General features: G+C 42.7%; 3 protein-coding genes across 9 annotated transcripts in view; 2 read left to right on the top strand and 1 right to left on the bottom strand.

Annotated features, from left to right (window-relative positions):
- The first annotated feature begins 41 nt into the window (after positions 1-41).
- LOC143209828 (mitochondrial import receptor subunit TOM40 homolog 1) lies at positions 42-2215 on the top strand. Its single transcript, XM_076426019.1, has 5 exons — positions 42-445; positions 562-930; positions 1008-1169; positions 1253-1402; positions 1482-2215. Exons 1-5 carry the CDS (start codon positions 262-264, stop codon positions 1619-1621), a joined length of 1005 nt encoding a protein of 334 aa, XP_076282134.1. The 5' UTR covers positions 42-261; the 3' UTR covers positions 1622-2215.
- LOC143209831 (uncharacterized) lies at positions 2059-19473 on the bottom strand. Of its 4 annotated transcripts, none has more exons than XM_076426027.1 (3): positions 9216-19473; positions 6595-9146; positions 2059-6444 (listed from the first exon to the last, which is right to left on the bottom strand). In XM_076426027.1, exon 1 carries the CDS (start codon positions 10914-10916, stop codon positions 10461-10463), a length of 456 nt encoding a protein of 151 aa, XP_076282142.1. In that variant the 5' UTR covers positions 10917-19473; the 3' UTR covers positions 2059-6444; positions 6595-9146; positions 9216-10460. The 4 variants fall into 4 exon arrangements, with proteins under 4 accessions (XP_076282142.1, XP_076282140.1, XP_076282143.1 ...); XM_076426025.1 differs by having other exon boundaries at positions 2059-7083; positions 7864-9146; XM_076426028.1 differs by having other exon boundaries at positions 2059-7083; positions 8262-9146.
- The window catches only part of LOC143209820 (uncharacterized), a 42750-nt gene continuing 27189 nt past the window's right edge, over positions 4767-20327 (top strand). The window contains exon 1 of one of the 4 annotated variants that reach the window (XM_076425999.1): positions 4767-5563. In XM_076425999.1, coding sequence (XP_076282114.1) covers positions 5497-5563 — 67 coding nt within the window. In that variant the 5' untranslated portion in view covers positions 4767-5496. The remainder of the gene's footprint in view (positions 5564-20327) is intronic. The other 3 variants (XM_076425996.1, XM_076425998.1, XM_076425997.1) reach the window with 3 other exon arrangements.

Raw genomic sequence — 20327 nt, 5'->3', positions numbered from 1 at the left:
ACGTAAGTACTTACGTGTACCCTTGCGTATCTTGTGACTACAGTACCAGTGGTTATTTCTTACAAATGGCGACTCCCGGAGAAGCACGCCGACTCGTTTAACCGCGAGGATTTTTCGCTGACGAATTTCATAGAAACAAGTATTGGAGGTACGTTTACAACGTACAGGTGCACGTTTGCTGAAATATTTCCAGTGCACCGGCATTCGTATCGGAAAAATCAGAATTCGCGAAATCATTGTTAACCATACAATCGAGCAAAAATGGGAAACGTACTAGCCGCTGCAGCTCCACCGCCACCACCGCCGCCGCCACCACCTCCAGGTACAAGTGTACTGCCCAATGTGGGAAAGCAAGATTCATCCACGGGACTATTCGCGTCCACCGATGTCGCGGAACGTATGGAAAATCCAGGCACAATCGAAGACCTCCATAAGAAATGCAAAGGTATCTCCATCGATTTCATCCATTCTACTAATGCTATTAAACGCGACGAGTACCACTAATGTAATAAGTTCTACTAATGTAACGAGTTTTACTAATGTACATCAATGTTATGACAGATGTGTTCCCTGTAAATTTCGAAGGAGCAAAGTTGATGGTCAGTAAGGGACTCAGTAATCACTTCCAAATTTCTCATACGATAAACTTGAGTTCCTCCAGTCCGTCTGGATACAGATTCGGAGCAACGTACGTTGGTACGAAACAACCAGTACCTACGGAAGGTTATCCGGTATTGCTAGGTGACATCGATCCAAGCGGAAATCTTAATGCCAATGTGATTCATCAGTTCGGACAGAGATTAAGAGGAAAGCTAGCGACCCAAGTACAGAAAAATAAATTTACCGCTGTGCAGATGACAACGGATTATCGTGGTGCTGCCTATACAGCCTCTTTGACAGTAGCTAATCCAGATATAGTCGACGCTTCTGGTAAGCGCGCGAGATATAGAATAGTGGAATCACGAATGTAATATTACAGCGTACGTAGAGGGATAAATTGTTTTCAGGTGTTTTTGTGATGCACTACCTTCATAGTGTAACACCGTCTGTTGCACTCGGCGGGGAACTGGCTTATCAACGGGGACCCGCTGTACCAGGTGGTCAAGTAGCTGTTGTTTCGCTCGCCGGAAGATATACGAATGGAGATTCCACCATCAGCGGTAGTCTCGGTGCGTTTTTTTAATTCGATTCCAACTTGAAATTCTAACATTGGAAACATGTCTCGATCTTAATATGCCCGTTTTTCCATCAGGATTATCTGGTTGCCATCTCTGCTTTCATCAGAGAGCCAGTCAACAGTTGCAAGTTGGTGCAGAGTTAGAAATTAATAGCCGGATACAGGAAGCTACAGGAACTATTGCTTATCAAGTGGATTTACCCAAGGCCGATTTAGTGTTTAGAGGTATAGTGTTCGTTTTCGATCGGATGCAGCGAAATTTGCGAAAAGGAAGCTTAAAATAATTGGGGATTTCTTTTTGTAGGAAGCGTCGACACGAATTGGACGGTCGGTGCTGTCTTGGAAAAGAAATTACAACCACTGCCATTTTCGTTCGCGTTAAGCGGCATGATGAATCATAGCAAACAACACTTTAGATTGGGCTGTGGCCTAATAATCGGTTAAGGATAGTCTTCTAGTTGGATACCAATTGCGTACCCGATCTAGCCGATCGGTTGGAGTTGGAAACGGGAAGCGATCAGAGTATTTCGATTACTGTGCACTCTTCCAACGAGAACGTTGCAATTTGCGCCAATAATACCCAATCACTTCCTTTCTCTTTGTTGATTACCTCATCGATTCACCACCGTGTTTATACGTTTGTTTTGTTGGTTTATCTTTGATTAAAGAATTCTTTGATGAAAGTGCTATATGTACGTTCCTTGATTCTGTGGCATGCGCCCGTCCATTGTCTTGTTCGTACTAAAGGTGTGAAATCATAGCATGGAATTGTACATTTTAACCGCGTTCATAAAATGCATTTATTTTACAACTATCCGGAATACAATGGCAACCAGATACATGTAAATCTTTTCTTGCGTGCACGTGCTCGTGGATTTAAATCAGAGAGTACGTTGAACGGAGAGAACTATTTCGTAGAAGATTGCAAAACGAATTACATTGTACCTAATACTTAATACCAGTGCTACCCACGTTTTCTGCGAAGAATGTAACAAATGAAAAATCGATTAATGTTCTTACGATACGCTACACAGTATACAGTACACAGGATATAGGATATAGGATAGATAGAAGGCGCCCGAGTCGGATGCGAACATGCAATTTTTCAGAGTACGTTATTCCTCCATTTTCCTCCCTCTGAAAAAAAAGAAAACTGTACGCGTTCTACGCGAGCATTTTTGTAGGTCATAACGTAGAACTGTACACTGCACAGGGTACAAATTAATTTTGATCATTGTTTTCCCAGAACTGTACCGAAATTGTGAACGGGAAACACGAGCAGTTATACATATATGTAGATGCGATAATTAATCTGGCCAGAATCGAATACGTTCAAGGGAAAATAGAATAAAGTTGACTTTAAGAAACGTGTTTGAACGAAGCACTTTTTTATCCTCTGTTTCTCATTGTTCTTTCGAATGCGTTTCACGGAACGGGGTATCGTCTGGTTTTCGAAATTATTAACAGATGAAATTCGACTAAAATCAAAATTCTAAGAGAAAGCGAAAAAGATGCACGATAGGCATAGTCCATGGAAGATCGATGTAGGTCATACCGTGATACTAGAGTAGACATTTTTACGGCAGTTATCGGTACGTGACGACATGCGACTCGTAGAGTTGGTCTAAGAATAAGGTTGCTTGCTCGTCGGCAGCAAAGTCGAAATTGACCTTTGGCCGGTTGTCCAATCCTCCATTTTTGTCGTACGTATATGTATACTTAGTTTCGTGTCGAGTTGTCTTCACCTTGGAGGGGATACCGGCATAGTTTCGCGTGGGTAATTAACCGAAAGCGATAACGACAATTTGCTGGTTCGTTTTGCTAGCAATACAATTCAATAAGTTGTTTTTGTTGTTCGTTGAAGTTGAAGGTACCATTGCGCGGTAGCAGTTCAATTATCATCAATGGGAAATCTTTTTGACAGAGTTGTAAATAACAGTAGCTTAATTATTTTGCCACTTGAACCGGTATTCGAACGAGCAAGCGTTGACTTTATTTGTGACACGTAGCGGCGAGCCGAAATGCGAAACGCGATACGGCATACGCGAAACACGCGGTAAATTGGATGAATGAATAGTAATGGACACGTGAATCGGATCGATCGATCGGCCGAGCTTATGAAAGACAAACGAACGAATAAACTTAGCCGTGGATACGGATTTGTTTACAGTAACTCGGTATGTACCCTTGACCGATCTAGATTGATCGATATCGATTTGTTCGGCTAAATCGATCCAATTACCTGATACCAGTGAACCAGAAAATTTGTTGATTGGTCGTTGTTTTACGCTATTGTTGTCGCGTATTATCATAGTTGGTAGCGGAATATTAGCTGGTAGTAACGGTAGCATGGATCTGCGCGATGATTCATGCTAAGATGCGGCCTGTTTTGCCAGATTCCGAATGCCAATTGTATACCCTTTGTCAGCCGCATTTGAACCTTGTCACCGGTGCTTTGTAGATCGTGTTGACCGGACTTTCTTGGTCGCAGGCGCAGGTAATTTGTTTTCGTTTAACGCTGGCTCATCGTACGGAAGAAAACGAAGTGCCTGCCGGTGAGTCATTGCGAGAACAAATTTTGAAAAGGTCAAGCGGCGCACCGATGCGATGACGCGCCTTCATTTTTCAATTCGAACTCCGCACCTTTTCTTTTCTGTCGTATCGCTCTCTCGAGTACGAATAGGGCTCGCGATCCAGGAAGGGTAAATAAAACAGCCCTACCTATTTACCGACTTGCGCTACGTTGCGTTGCAATTATTTATTTCTTGCGATAAATACGTTGCAGAAAGAAAACGGAAAAGGATACGTGCGTATTTCAACTATTGTATTTTTGCAAGAGATGCAGTGAATATCGTGCAGCCAGTGCGTTTGTTCAATCCGCTGCCAATCAAATGACCGATTTTATATTTTTCATTTTACAATTATTAGACTGCGGATCTTTATGCGAAATAAAAATATTCTGCATTGATTGCGGGAAGCAGGAATAAGATAAGAATTAATATCATCCCCCTTAACGACTTTTTATTACGTTATAAAATAACTGTTTTATATTTCATCCATCTAATTTTAGCAGTTCAACAATTATTGAAATTATGAAATTACTAGCATGGAAATCGTTTCGATAAGTTTCTTTATCCAAGCACATATTGTAATAAGAATTCCACAAAATCTAAATAAATATAGAGCCTCGTGATTTTCGTAAGCTGAAACATTTGAATCGCTTTTAATGCACGGTAGTCGGAAAGAGGCGAATCGACAGTGGTGGCGTCGACGGATTAATCACAAAATGGAAAAGAACAGGAAAAAAAGTTGGATTTCGAAAGGGGATGTAACGAAGCGGGCAAGATTAGTAACGCCGCACAGTGGAACAAGAAAACATTCGGGAGGGGACTAGTCGAACAGAATGTATCGTACATGTATTGTATACATATGTATATATGTATATATGGATACACGTGTACACGAACCTATATGTATATGTACATGGGTATACATAATAATATATATTCTGTTTAACTGATAACAGAAACGCGTTTTGCTGGTAAACGATAAAAGGGACGCATGCGCGTTTGACGATAAACAGAAACCGATGGAATTGGCGCATACGTGCGAACGGAGGTAAGTACCTTGGGCTGCAACGATCTACGTCGACGGTACGCATAGTTTTCCTCGGTACTATTCGCGATACTCCCACCACATTCCACATTGCACGTTGCACGTTGCATACATGGCCACTGAGATCCTCCATCTAACCAATACGCTGCGCTGTAGCCGTATCCCCGACCAGTTGAACGCTTTCAGTAAATGTATCTACATTTAGTTTGGTTTTCTTATTGATTCTAAAGCGGGTTTGTACAGCTTTTTCTCGATAAAATTAAGGGCAGAATAATCTATATTGCACTCGGTTGTTTGACGATTCAAAGAGAAGCGATTGTTCTCTCTCTCTCTTTTGCGCGCGCTCCCTCTCATATTCTCGTACTCACGCTCTCTCTATCTCTCCGTCTCTCTTTCTCTCACTTTTTTTATGTCGAGCGAACTGCAGCAGTTTCACTTTGCCGCTGGTTCTTCGTTATGTGCATAACTAATAAATGATCAATATAGACTTTTATTGCTTGTATTTTCTTGTTATTGTATAAATATTGTAAGTGAAAAGCAAGGCGTTTCGAATCGAAATCGAGACTGAATACGTTTATTTTTTTCGGAGTAACGTGCGATCGTCGTGACGGTGAACGAAACCATCGCGATCATCGGGAGGATAGGTCCGGTCTGGCATCAATCGATAGATTCAAAGACGAACGCGGAAAGGAATTGAGCGCGCGATGATGAAGAGAAGGAAGAATGGTCAGATTCATCGGCAGATAACCAAACGTCGTCCACGCGAATGCGGTAAGTAGTTTTGCTCGACGGTTTTACGGGATCGGGGGATTGCGACCTCCACGCGTAAATAGTTCAACTATCGAACAACTGCAATCGAACAGCTAACGATGGAATCGGACAACCACGCTACAGTGACTCTTATTAATATTCGGACACTTGTAAGAAGACGATAGCTTTTTTAATATTTGATCATACGACTGGGATTTTCTTTGAGGAGTTAGAACAATCAGTTTACTACACGACGATAATAAGAAATCTTTAAAACAATTAGAATTGGTTGGAATTACAGAGAAAATACTAAAAGTTGTTGTTTATATGTTGTTTATGTAACCATTATACATATCCTGAAATTTTCATCAACATCGGTCAACGTTTCAATGAGCGACAAACGTTTAAACACGGAGAAAGTCGCAGTTTTTCACGATGTTGAAAGATTCACGATTTTTACGGATTCTTCTTCATCTTTTTATGCCCGCATTTTGATGAAAATTTTTTATTATAAAATGTATTTTTAAAATGTTCAATATATAGGCTCACATAAAAAATTGTAAACAACAACTTTTAGCATTTTCCCTGTGATTCCAACCAATTGCAATTTTTTCAAAGATTTCTTTTCCACGTCATGTAGTAAACTAATAGTTCTAACTCCTCAAAAAATATGCTGCCGGAAGCTGGGAGCGTCTCGCGTAAGCGTTCTTTCTCATTGTATCACAATATACATATTTTATTATATGTTACGTTACCTTACACTGTACTATTTTATGCCATATTATGGTATGTAGGTACATATGATATCGTTTACGTAATTTTGAGCCTCGAATTGGATTGTTGGTTTTCTCTTCGAATTGGAGTATTGGAGTGTCCGAAGCTCTGGTCGCGCGTCGGGAAAGCTATCGAGAGGAAGAAAGGCTCTGGTATAAATAAACTCGATGAATTGTACTCGGTAAGGTACGCGTTATGAATCACGGGGTCGCGTACGAACGGCCGGTTGTTTGCGTCATAATTTCGATCCGTGACTGTTCGTTGATCCGTATACCTACATTCCTTTTCCTCCCCTTGTCGTATTTGCTTTCGTCAACATCTTCGTCGACTCCTCTTCCTTTTCGTTCGCTCGGCGATCGATTCGTCGAACATGTTTTCGTATACTTACTCGTTCGTGGTACATCGATTCTTTATATTTTACAGTTTACAGTTTGTAGTTCGTAGTTTATAGCATTGCACGAAACTAGACAGCAAAGTAACTGAGCGCGCCACAATGATTTCCGTAAGACATTCTCGATCGAAAGAGAGCCATCGAAAGCGCGCGTCTACGATCGACCGACTGTACTGTAAGGTCCAAGTCCATTCGTTATCAGAATTTTTCTAGCATCGATGATCTTCCACCGTCGAGGGTCAATGTACGCAACAATGGAACAACGTTGGCATTGCTTACGAAATGTCTTATTGGATGTTTTCAAACTTCGCGAGTGAGCGAACCGTCGACACTGTTGATGCTTGATGCCCTATGTCCGATTCCTGCAGGTAGACTCCTAGATAGAAGAGAGAAGAGAATCATGGCGAGAGAAGGAGGAAAAGGAGGAGGATGCGCCGCATCATGGATGACTAAAAATGGCTGCTACGCGAATATACGGCACAGAAACGCGAGTGGCTCGTCGCGACGAAAAGAATCCCTTTCTCCTCGGTTGCGGTCGCTCCGCCTTTGCGGTTAAATTTGCTCGACCAACCCTACGTGCTAACGGTGGTCGTCGAGAATCGTGAACAGCGAGTATGTACCAGGGCTGTTACTTTTTCGAAGCGTCGACTCTTCGAAGATTCGACGGAACGAAGGGAACTTCGGAACTTAATCATTGTTTCACTTCTGGTGGTGTATTTTTTTCGAAATGTAGGAGTGTCCGTACTTGTATAAAATATAACTTACCAGCGAAATTTCGGAGTGCGAAGCTTCGAAACTCCGTTTCTTTTAGTCCTCTTTTTTTTTTACTACGGAGGTTCGAATTTCGAAGTTTCGGAAATTCGATTCTCGTCACTTTCGAAGTTTCTGAAAAATCTTCGAAGGAAAGTAACAGTCCCAGTATGTACCTCTACACGCGTTGTTTTTAAAAAGGAACGCATCAAATAAAGAGTTCGTCTCGACGTGGAACGTCTTTCGATGATTGTTTTCGTTTGTCGGTCGCGGCTGTCGCGTACCGTTGTGCCGATTATATTCGCGCGTATAGTACCCATTGTTTTCGCGTTTCTCGAGGTGCACGAGTACCGTGGTGCATAGGCTTTGTAACCCACGTGCAAAGGGACTGGAAACTATTACTTACTCTCGATGGTTGCGCGTGATTTTCTAAACGTCGCGCGTCGGACCGAAGTTCGCTCGTGCAATAATTGGTTTCTCGGCATAGCGTTCGTCGATTTGTCTGCGGTTTTACATGGGCCGTTTTCATAAACGCACAAGAATACGGTTGCGGAAATGGTATTGGTAACGGGAACGGTAACGGTAACGGAAACGGAAACGGAAACGAAAGAGAACTATAGTAGGTGGGTATAGTCGCGTGAGCATTGATGAAAATGGCGAGAATAGACGAAAAGGAGCATGAGTCTGGTATCATTAGAGTAGGTAGAAAGACGTGGATGGAACAGCACCGAGGGTGACCGAATTCGAGGCGATTCTCGCGGCGACTGATTTCACGAAATGCTAAATGATATGATGCATACTAACCGAGTTGATACGATATCCGACATACGCGGTGGTGATGGCGACGACGACGACTGTGACGGTGACAGTGACGGTAACGGTAACGGTGACGATGACGGCGACAACGACGAGTTCTATCTTAGACGCGTGCAACGCGAAATGGTGGGTGGCGTTCTATCGGCCGGTGTACCAGCCACCGCGATACGAGTTATCTTGCGATACACCGGCGCTCGGCGAAGAAACTTTTTAACTCCTTCCTACCAGCAGTCTTCCTCCGGTTTAGTATAGAGCAGAATTCTAGTTGGACGCGTTTCGTGGTTCCCGAGGCTCGGTGGCCGCCATCGTTACCGTCAACGATACTGCTCTTCTCGCGTCTAGATTCGTATTCGTTTGTTGTTAACGTCGCGTCGCGCGCATTCGATCGACGAATCTTTCCGTTGTTCGTTGTCCTTCGGGATTGCTGCGTATCGCGAAAGTTTTCAATCCTGCTTCGGATTTTGACAAGTGTTTTCCATCTCGTTTGTTTTTTGCCAGCCTTGTTCTCGTACTTGTTCGTTTCGTTCGTTTCCAGTCTCGATTTCTGTACCGACGACGACGTGACGCAACGCGCGACCGTACGAACGATTCGCCGATCTAAAAGGAGATCACACTGTGCTCGAGTTGGGAACCACTGTTAGTAGAACTGTGCAACTACTCTAGATAAGGTATCGGCTGGCGACCGGACCCGCGATAACGCTACGCAGCATGACCGAACGTAACGCATCGTTCCGCTTCGCCTTGCTCGTTCCTACTCGGCTCTCCTCAACCCTCCTCGGACCTCCAGAGACCTCCTCGGACCTCCTTGGCTCTCCTCGCTCACGGTAATCCCTCTGTGCTCCTACTTTGTCCTTTTCTACCTCGCAACTTCAACTGCAACAGCAACGTATATTTGATTCTAGTTAATTTCAAGTTTGATTCGCAAAATTTATGGGATTATACCTTCTGCATGCGATGTGTCGAACGTTCGATTCGAACGTTTCGTTTCCAAGTAACGATGAACGGTGGTACATTCGTAAGCCGTTAATTCGATGATCATGTTCGCCGGATAAATAAATAAAGATGTACCGTAAGAAAAGAAAGCTCGATGCACTGGGGCGCACAAGAAGAGAGAACGAAAGAGATGACCAGAAGAATACCGGGAGGAACTGTGTACGGGGATATCTAATACTTCTATGTATTGTATATCTTCCGAGAAACGCCGATCAACGGAAGCGTAGGGAGCGATGGAGCGATGGGAGCGATGGGAGCGATAGAAACGCCCACGTACTGGTATAGTATTAAGGCGGCAGAGGCGTAACGTAACGTAACTCCTGCGATACGGTAATCTTTCGCGGACAGAGATTAGCCAAGGACGCGCAGATAAACCATAACGATGTTAATACTCCTTGGTCTGTCGTGGCATTTTGCGCTAGCCACGGTATACTCTATCGAATATCCGAGTACATATCGAGCAGATGCCCGCGGCTCGTTGTTCCGGTGGACCGCGAAGTTCGAGCCTCGGTACACAACGCAACGATGCACCGACGATTCCTTGTGAGCGCCGCGATATATCCCGTGTTTCGTGTTTAGCAGTTTGTGCTCCGTGCCTCGTATTCCGCGTCCTCGCAATACATACAAGTTGACTCGGGGGTGAACCCGGTCGGAGAACGTGTAAAGTTTTCTTGTTCGATGATACGGTTTGGAACGTGGTACCGCCACCTGCGCTACGTTTACGGAGGTGCTCGCAACGTGTCCTTTACAAACGTCGTTCTTTTTTTCTGTCGCCTCGCCAAGGCAGCTGAACAATCCGCGCGCGGCAATAAGCGACCGTACGCCGCTCCGCGCCGGTAAGCTGTGTAACAATGTTCGTAGTCGACACACGGAATTGTTGGAACCGGGGTCGGTGATAAGAAAAAAAGCCAGTTATTTTCCCATACGCGTCCGAGAACGGAAACTAAGTTGAGGCCAAAGTCGGAACGCGACAACGTCGGTGGCGTTTCGAACGGTCCGCGTGTAGGTACGAGCGTATATGCGTGTATACTTATGCGGGTCGTTATCGGTCGAAGAGACAGCTCCTTTCGTCGACGAGTCAACCAGCGAGCGACACGAGCCTCGTACACGCATTGTTTGTCAGTAATAACGGCGTACCCCTCGGCGTGGTTGATGAGCGCAACGTTTTCCCGAGGGAAGTCGTTCGCTAGTTAGCTAGCTAGCGACGCGATGCTGCGACGGACCCGCGAGCCAAGCCAAGTCGAGTCGAGTCAAGTCCCATAGTCCCATAGGATCGAAAACCGCCCCTAAAACGCCCCCGACGAGCACGCGCGCACGCCGGCTCTTATCTGCGAGTACCAGACGCGATGGACGCGACTGCTTGGTGCGGCCGCGTCTGTCAAAATATCCGCTGGGCGGACATCCTCCCGCGGTCCCATCCCTCCAACCAGTTTTCCTCTCGACAGTTCCAATTTGCGACGGACGTACTTCGAGTAGCGAGTCAAAGATCGAAGGTCGGATGCCGTAAATAAATCGCAATCGTCCCTGCTGTTGTTCTTGCGCGGCATCGTCAAAGTTCCGCGAGCTAATGCCATCTGTGACTTGCGGTTCGAACGATCCGTCGAGATCCATCGTAATCACGATCGTCGATCCTAGCTGGTTGATTTTCATTCAAAGAGTTGCTCCCGTGTCTTTGTCACGCGCTCCAACGTCTGCGTATAAATGGTTTCCACGGATGTAAATTCTGTGGTTGCAAGAAAAAATGCCGCATGTCACAATTTTAAAAAATTCGAGTTTACGCATTAATTGAGCTTCATAGTATAGGATTTAAGTAGTAGTAGTAATAGTATTTATTTATTTCGGTCTCGCGGCCAAGAAATTGGATTTGGTTTACAGTTCTCCTATGTCACCCATCTCTCCATATCTCATGCCACACTCATCTTAGTATAGGATTTACGTATTTACCAGAAAAATTCATGAAAACGGACGGCTCCAAAAAATAAAGCAATCTAACCGGTGTCCTGTGTCAAAGCATTAGTGATGAAAACTTGAAACGGCAATATCTCGAAACCGAATCTCAGCGTTCTTCCTGACAACCATAGAATTGCATGGTCGATCGATAAATCGTCGATCGGATCGGATCGGATCGGCCGGCTTGCTATAGCATCATGACCGCGCAAAACGCGTTGCGTAATCCGTGGAAGCAAACGAGTTCACTACAGGGGTACAGCTCGTAGCGGGAATTTTTTTTTGCGGTCCTCGGGATAACTAGGCACCACGGATCGTAAACGGTCGATGCAGGGCAACCAAACATCCCCATAAACTAATAACGAGGCAAATATTTGTAAATGACCGTCCCATGGGACTGTTGTTGCTGAGCCTGGGTTAGGTGTGCGACACGCGTATTTCCAGTTGGCCTTGTTTGTTGCACAGCCTTGCCGAGGAGGAAAACCAAGCGGTAACGACGATTTCGTTCTACGAGGGTACACGTACGGTGTACGGCGGCTCAGGGGCGCGGGTGGGAAAAGGAAAGGCGCACCGTAGTCCGGTCAGAAGGTTAATCCCGATGGAATTCCCAACGGCCGATTTGGGGGTTTCGCGTTCCACGTTGTCTCCCTTTGCCTTGCCTAGATTCGTTTCGCGTTTTCGGTTTTCGCGAAAGGAAACCAGCATGAACAAATCCGATCGACGAATGGTTCGAGCAATTTTCGAAACAGGGAAGAATAACTGCAGCGATTCTCTCTTTTTCGCGTGGTTTCTTTCTCCTCTCTTAACAAACGTAGATTTTGTTATCGCTTCGGGACAGGAGTCCGGCAACGAAACCGGATGTCCGCCCGCGCAGGATGTGACGTCAGAACTGCTGTTCGCCGGCAGGCCAGCGAGTACCGTAAACCTGCCCACCCGCTTGCCATAGCTTGCCTGTTCGCTTGCTTGCTTGCTTGCCTGCCTGCCTGCCTGCTTGCCCTACCGGCCTGCTTGCCCTGCCCGCCCGTCTCGACCGCTTGCTTGCTTGCTTGCTTGCTCGTTCGCTTGCTTTTGCCTGCCCGCTCGCTTGCCTGCACCGCAAACAATTTCCATTTTCTCTCTATTCCCCCTAATCTCACCCCTCTGTGCTTGTTCTTTCCTTTTTTCTCTTCCTTTTCCCTGACGCAAGGCGTGTGCTTCCGAGCTCGTGCAGAAGATCGTCGCAAGCTCGGATTTTCTTCTCAGCTTTACGATATAATACGGATTTATTCGTTGAATTCGTACAGTTTCGGTACACAAATCGGTGGCCGAACGCACTAAGAGGGTAGACTCTTGTTTCCAGGATTGCTAAGATGCGAGATGCGCCTTCTCAATTTCTCGATAATGCAAAGATTGGTTGTTTCAGTAGTCAAAAGCGCTAGATAAAAGATCAATCTACGCTCAATCGCCCTATCTTTACGTTTACGAGACGTAATTTGCATTATTCGAAAGCATAAAGCTGCGCATGTAGCTATTTTTATAAAGATGCGACAGCTACATGCTGCCGTATAATGCAAATTACGCAACGTAAAGACTTTTGAGATCGATTGTGGCCTAGATTGATGTTTTATCTAGCGCTTCACACTACTGAAAAACCCCCATCTTTGCATTATCGAGAAATGAGAAAGCGCATCCCGCCTTCCCTAAACCTACCACCACCGGCCAAACTCACCGGGTCTCGATTCTTGATTTTACAATTATTCAAATAATTAAAACGATTTCATAAGAAATGATTGGACAACAAAGTTCGAATAAAATGAATCTGGTTATTTTTATAAGGGAACATGTACCAGTTAGTTTCGAGGATCAGCGGGTTCAGTGTTAATCCCTCAACCACGTTGTAAAAACAAACTCTCGGTTGTAGCAAAACAAAGGGGTGACGGGTGACCAGAGGGCTGCGGAACGGATTTTCCTGGTTGCTCTTATTTCTTGACTTTCCGGATCGTAAAGAGCCGATCCGATCCGAGTCGCGTGAAAACCGCTTATTTGTTTGGTTTAGCGGGTTGTTTGTGTCCGTGTCCGTGAGCGACGAGTTTGTCGTGGTCGTCGATCGTCCAAAGAAAATCCTTAATAAGAAACTTGTTCTCGGTAAATATTGCGATGCTCGACGAATTGCCGAACCGTCCGGCGTATCAGACGTTTACCAGGAGATATCGCGGTTGAGACTCGATCTTTCCGATAATACGATTTCGCAATGTGGTTGATCGACCGACCGGCTGACTGGCGGGCTGGCATGATAAATCGCATGATTTTTTTTGTCGTAGTCGCGGCGTGACGACGAAAAATACGACTTAGAAGCTCCGTGGAAAAAGGGGAGAAAAATCAGTGTATCGGTCGAAACTAATAATCGACTCTCGTTCGCAGCTGCGACTCGAGAGACCAGAAAATTAACTCGAAAGTCCTCCAAGCTTAATACCCCATTACGCCCTCGATGTGAATATAGTGGGGCACCGCTGACGACCTCCGACCCCTCGACGACTGATTTATTGCCGTTCCCCACTTTCCTCTGCTTTGCGCCTTCTCTCTCTCTCTCTCTCTCTCTCTCTGTCTCATACACACGCACATACACACTGTCTCTCTTTCTCTCTCTCGCTCTCGCTTCTTTCCAGCTAGCAAACCTGCTCTTAGACCAACGAGCCAGCCAAGTTACGGCTGGATCACCGCAGACTATTCGTTTAGTCAATTCAACCCAACGATCCGTAGTACACGTGTATGCACTAATAGGTAGATACGCGTTGCCACCATTTCTATGATATACGTAGACATAAGAAGTTTGATTTTTCAATTTATTTATTTATACAGGCCGCATCAACATCTAGGTCATCAGCGACCACTAGAATTTATACATATGTTATGTATACAAAGTCGAATCCTTATAAATAGACATAGTTAGTACACGATGAGGAAATCAGTTCACAGTTGTTGCTCCCATAATTACAGTGTAGTAAATATTTGTGGATCTTAGAAATAGGATAACTTGGGTAATGTTCTCATCATTATCGAGGCATTTATCTAGATTGACATAATAATTTTGTTGCGCGAATTTTCAACTCCTGTTCCCGGTTTCGATTATTGGGTTACAACTACTAATGGCGTACAAAATCACTAAACGTGATTCATCTGTCGTGATTTTAACTTCATTCAAGTGATTTTTTAATCTAGAGCGAATTTGCTCACTGTCATCATAACTTTTCCATCTCGATTCAACGAGTTCTTTCTTGTTAAATATCTGCATATAACGTAAATTTGCCACAAATAATGATACAACAAAAAATATTCCATTTTCTTTTCCGTACGTTATTTCAGTATTTTAAAAAGTGAAATATTAATTCTTCGAAATTCGAAATCGTAATATTTATTGCGTTTACGAGGCGAAATTTGCATTATTTCGAAGCATAAAGTTGCGCAAGTAGCTATTTCCATCAAGCTGTGACAGCTACATGCCGCCGAGTAATGCAAATTACGCCTCGTAAACGTAAAAAACGTGGTAAAATAGGACTTTTGAGAGCGACGTCGGTCTAGATTGAACGTTTATCTAGCGCTTTTGTCTACTGAAAAGCACCCTTGTACTCCTCGAAACAAGTCTACCCCCTTAAGGATGTTCTGGAGGTATATAAAAACGCTACAAAATTTTTGAAAATTCGACAAGATATAATTCTTACTAAATTAATGCAATTACCAAAGTTTGGGTTCGATTCGCTGCACCGTTTAAGGATTATAGCAACTTAAAGTTTGCACATTTTAACACGTCTTCTTATGGAGAATTCATAAAATTCCACTTCAAACCCTATTTAAACCTTGAAAAAACGCAACTAGAAACTCCACAAAAAATGCACTCAAAAACAAAAATATACTCATGAATGGCTTTCATTGCCAATACATTGATGGATTTCGAATTTCTTGTACTTTAGTCTCCAGAACATCCTTAACGGGCTGAAAGATCGCGATAGATATGCGATTGGCACCTACCCCTATGACTATCAAAGCAAAACTGTGCGACATTCAGTTTCCCGACGACTTTCTATTTTTTTTTTACGATCGTGAAGATCACAAGCAACGGACTCTCATAAAAACTAATGGTTTCGAACGGCGATTCTCGCAGACGCGTCGCACTGGGGTGGCGCTTAACCGTATTTGGAATTCGAGAAGTAGAGGTTCTGGGACGAGCGACGGGCGACGAGCGACGAGCGTGTGCTGTCTGAGGGTGAGAGGATAAACGAGGGACGAGCCGAACGAAAAACAGAGAAAAAAATGTGTCACGTAGCACGATTAGTTTTCTTCTCCCGTTACGCCACGCAGTCTGCGTTTCGTTGTTTCGCAGCTCATAATGCCAGGCATTCTTCTCGAGGGTCTTAGAAAACGAACCTGTTTACTGTTCCGTCCATCGCACACCGCATGCCGCACGCAAGCAAACACAGTCGGCCGCTCGGCTCAATAATGTTAATGTCGACGAAGATTTGCGCGCCGCTCATTTTTCTATGAAAAGAAAACTAAACTCCTGCTCGGTGGAGTTTAGTTTATTCGAATGCGACCACCTTCCTTGCGTGAATTTTCTTGCGCCAAAAACAAAAGGCAACAGGTGACTGGGCGCGGAGTGGTTTTGGGAAAGGGTCTCCCCGATAATTGACAGTGCTCGAGATTCATGGGCCATTTTCTTTTTTTTCGAAACCCTGAGCTCCGGTGCGGTGGAGGAGTTAATGGGGCCAAACGAATACGGGGCCGAGGATGAACGATACTCGACCGTCGTTGGTAACAAAAAAAAAAAAGACAGAAACCCGATACACATTCTCGTGGTTGCCAGAATACCAGAGGAATAGATTTGACTGGTTCGTGCGAGTTGTGGTACCCGCGATTGCTCTAAAACGACCAAGTCCCCTCGAAAAGCAGACGCTCAGCTCGAACCAGAGAAACTTCGGGTACAGTTTCAAAGCATTCTCGATGCATACTCGATACATTCTGGCAACATTTTTTAAGCATTCTCAAAAAAAATTCTCGACTTGTGAGTCCTCATAGTGTGTCCTTCTCCTAACCTTCCGGCCTTCAAACGAAACACCTAACCGTAGGACATTGTTTCCACCTCGGGCTTTGTCGCTAATGATTCACCGAGGGTTCTGTTTTCTTTCTGTCCCTCCACTCTTCTCATAAATCCTCCTTCCCCTCTGTCCTTCTCCCTCTGTGCGTGCAGACCGCTTTAATATTTTCCTTCTCTCCTTCTTTTCTTGTTTGTGTCGTCGCAAGTATCCGAAGTGAAACGCTCCTGTCCCGCTCAAGGTTCCCGCGAAACCTTATGTGGCCAACCAAAATGTGTAGATTATTTAACCTTCTCTCTGGGGTGCAAATGCACCCCAAGCTGACAAACACGGAAATAAAAAGTTGACGAATGGAAAATTTTCGAAAATTTTCTAGGAATGATATATCTGTGAGAAAAGATAAGTATACAATACTTTGAAAATCAATCTAATTTCACGAATACTTGTGCAGACAAATTTTTTCTTTCATTATTTGCAGTACACAGGGAGAAGCTTAAAACCGTCTATATTTAACACATTTGCACAAATTCTCATTTTAAGACTGTAGATCAATATATTAGTGAGCAAAGAATGGACATCCAGAGAAATTTTTTAATATTTTTAGCGGAACATTAATAAGTTTTTGAAAGAAATGCAGTAAATGGGTATCCGGGTATGCGATTGGCTACACAAGGATTAAGCGATTGTCGAGAGCAGGGGGTTCGGTGGTTCGCGAACGAGCAATGTCCAAAATACAGGATAAGAGAGTGGTAGTGTATGTATGTATGTATTTGCTTTATTTCAGCCTTACAGCTAAGAAATGTGACTTGGTTTACATTAACCTAACTTTACAGATCTATCTTATTTCGCACATTCGGTCCATACCTCCTCTCACTCTTTCTTTTTCTTTGTCTCACTCATTCCTACCCTTACCTACTCTGCTTGTATCCTAATTATTACTAACCTAATTATTGCATTCTTTCCTATTCCCTAACATTTGTTTTTAGTTTGGTATATTCTTTGGTACATTTATGCTCTCTTTTCTCTCTTACTCCTCAACTGCTCCAACCACTCTTCGACATTTCTATCTTTCCTCCCGCTCACTACATCCTCGATACGGATCTTTTCTCGCATTACTCTGCATTCTCTAGTTAAATGTTTTAACCTTCCACACTTGTCCCCACAAAGATCGCATCCAAGAGAGTGATAGCGACAAATGGGGGTTACCCCGCCTTTACCGGTCGCCTCACAACCCTCTCGTTTCGCGCATGTTCTCGATCATCTTATACCTTCGATATCGATTCCGACCTGGGCGGCCGATCTAGCAATTCATTTGGTAAAAACTGTCTCATATCGGTATTTAATGCATCTAGAGTTAGAACAAGAATTTAAAAATCAACATTTTATGAATACTATTATAGATTATTGTTTATTTGAAATCGGAACATGGTTTTTTAGGCAGTTCCGGTATTGAGACAAAAATATGTTTGAAACAAAAGTTAATCGACATTTAGCGGTCTACAAATTTCAATACAACAAATTTTTTTAAATATGTTTATTCTGTAAAAAATCAAGGTCACCTTTAATTTTTAATACTAAACCTACCGAGCACTAAAAGCGATGGAAATGTTTTAGCTTATAAAAATGACATGACTCAATTTATTTAGATTTTTTTGCCACTTTTACTACAATATGTGCTGGGATAAAGAAATCGATCGAAACAATTTCCATGTAGGCAACTTAATAATTTTTCAATAATTAAAAAATTAGAGAAATATTAAATAGTGGTAGGTTTAGTGTTAAAGATCACTATATATTTCTTACTTTATAATATTGTAGCTGATGTCAAAACGAATCCAACGAACTATATTGTTATTATGGATGGGATCAAGTTCAATATGAATCTGTTTGACGAAGATTCTCGAATATACTTGCAAGTATTATTTCCGTTTACCAAAGTACTTGTAAAAGGTTCGAAACTGTCTAGCATAGGTTCGAGTATACTTAGGAGTACTATCTCTGTTTTTTGAAGTACTTATACTAGAGAGTTCGAATTCAATCAATCAAAGTTCGTACCTGTTTGCGAGGTACTTGATCCCATCCCTAATTGTTATACCCTTAAATTTCAAAATAGTGGTAAAATATTCATGAACTGATAGATCGACTTTGATTCGGATGCTCGTATTCGCGAAGTGATTGGTAATGTTTGATTCGATCGACGAGTAGAGAAACCAACGATGGAAGATCATTTCATCGAACACACCCCGTAAGACAAGTTAATCCGTAGGTCGTTGGACGTGAAACGAGCGTCGCTGCGGTTCGATGCCGAGGACCGAAGCAACGGGAGACGAGCTCTTTTTACAAGCCCATTAAGTCGACGACGAAGAATGATTTAGGGGTCCGAGCGGCGATCTCGAGCAGTATCTCGGTGGTCGTAAGAAAAACCCGAACTTCGACCGTACTATTACCGATCGTTTTGTACGAGTGCAAGCGCAATCCTCGGGTCGGGCTTATTTTATAATCCGAAAATTAAACATTTCTTTCGACCTAGAATAATTTCATTGTATATAATTTTTATCATTTGTTATCAAATTTGATACCAGTGTTTGATATCAAAATGTTATAACACTAATAATATTGATTAGATACCAACATATTTAATAATGATTTCCATTATTTGTAACAACTTGTTGCCATCTTTCAGATAACCTGTCAATAGTCGTTGCCCAATGACTTATCATTAGCAACATGTGTTTAATTTTGATTTACAAGCAAAACTACCTGCTTATTTGAAATACGACAGAACTTTCCCTCCAACCTAATAAACAATATTGTATATAATGGTACAGTGATTTTTAGTGGTGGCTCTGAGTCACTCCTCGACTGCCAAGGGTTAATAATGTAAACAATATTGTGAATAAGTGACTATTCGAGTGCTAAGGGTTAAATAATGGTGCGCGCAAATTTAAACGGTCGTCGGTCGTCGGTCGATGGGAACTAGCCGTAGGGTTGCCAGATCTTCTATATACAGTAGCGGACAAAAGTTTAAGACTGCTCTAAAGAAGACGATAACTTTTTCAATATTGTACTATACGATTTGAACTTTTTTGGGAAAGCTAGAGCAATTAGTTTACTAAAGGATGTGAAAAGAAATTTTTTCAAAAATTGCAATTGATCGGAATTGTTGAAAAAATACTGAAAGTTGAATTTTTAACTTTTTTATGTGGGCCTATATTGAAAATTTAAAAAAATACGTTTTGTAGATCTGTGTCAATTAAACATATTCTGAAAATTTCGTCAAAATATGTTTAATTGACACAGATCTACAAAACGTATTTTTTAAATTTTCAATATAGGCCCAAATAAAAAAGTTAAAAATTCAACTTTCAGTATTTTTTCAACAATTCCGATCAATTGCAATTTTTGAATAAATTTCTTTTCACATCCTTTAGTAAACTAATTGCTCTAGCTTTCCCAAAAAAGTAAAAATCGTATAGTACAATATTAAAAAAGCTATCGTCTTCTTTAGAGCGGTCTTAAACTTTTGTCCGCTACTGTATATTTGATATGAGTCTTCTATATTTGAACTTGATCTTTACGTACCTATAGGAATTTTCAAAAATCTTTGTTTGAATAAAAAAGTTTAAAATGTGCTGTATACCTCTTTTACTTGAACTCCTATATTTTGAGCCTATCTCATATACACATAATTGCAGTTTTCACTACTTCTTCTATATTTGGATAAAACATTTCTGGCAACCCTAACTAGCCATGATTCGCGATCACTAGACTGCGGATCTTCATGTACTTATCGCTTATGAAAACTTTCAAAAAATGCTAGAACATAAAATTCGATAGAACTTAGTACGATTTTTATTTGTTTTGTATTTACAAAGGCTGTTCCTATTAAAAATAGTATTCTATGTCATGCCACTTTCTTAAAATTTACCTATAAAAATTGAAAATTGCATAAACATCCGCAGTCTAGAGATCACCGTCGCGTCTCGTCGCCTCGGTCCGTAAAATACCTAAGGACAGATTCGAAACACCGCATCGTAGAATCGAAAGA

The sequence above is a fragment of the Lasioglossum baleicum genome, chromosome 6, assembly GCF_051020765.1.
Source record: "Lasioglossum baleicum chromosome 6, iyLasBale1, whole genome shotgun sequence".
In the NCBI taxonomy this organism is placed as follows: Eukaryota; Metazoa; Arthropoda; class Insecta; order Hymenoptera; family Halictidae; genus Lasioglossum; species Lasioglossum baleicum.
Note: the sequence above shows the minus strand (reverse complement) of the source record. Positions and strands in the feature narration are given on the sequence as shown.

What these genes read in the sequence shown, in the direction of transcription:
- LOC143209828 (XM_076426019.1), top strand. Translation starts at nt 262, where the DNA reads ATGGGAAACGTACTAGCCGCTGCAGCTCCACCGCCACCACCGCCGCCG. An exon ending in AGATATAGTCGACGCTTCTG is followed by an intron (nt 931 to 1,007) that starts GTAAGCGCGCGA and finishes AATTGTTTTCAG; the next exon opens with GTGTTTTTGTGATGCACTAC. An exon ending in GGCCGATTTAGTGTTTAGAG is followed by an intron (nt 1,403 to 1,481) that starts GTATAGTGTTCG and finishes TTCTTTTTGTAG; the next exon opens with GAAGCGTCGACACGAATTGG.
- LOC143209831 (XM_076426024.1), bottom strand. Translation starts at nt 10,916, where the DNA reads ATGAAAATCAACCAGCTAGGATCGACGATCGTGATTACGATGGATCTC.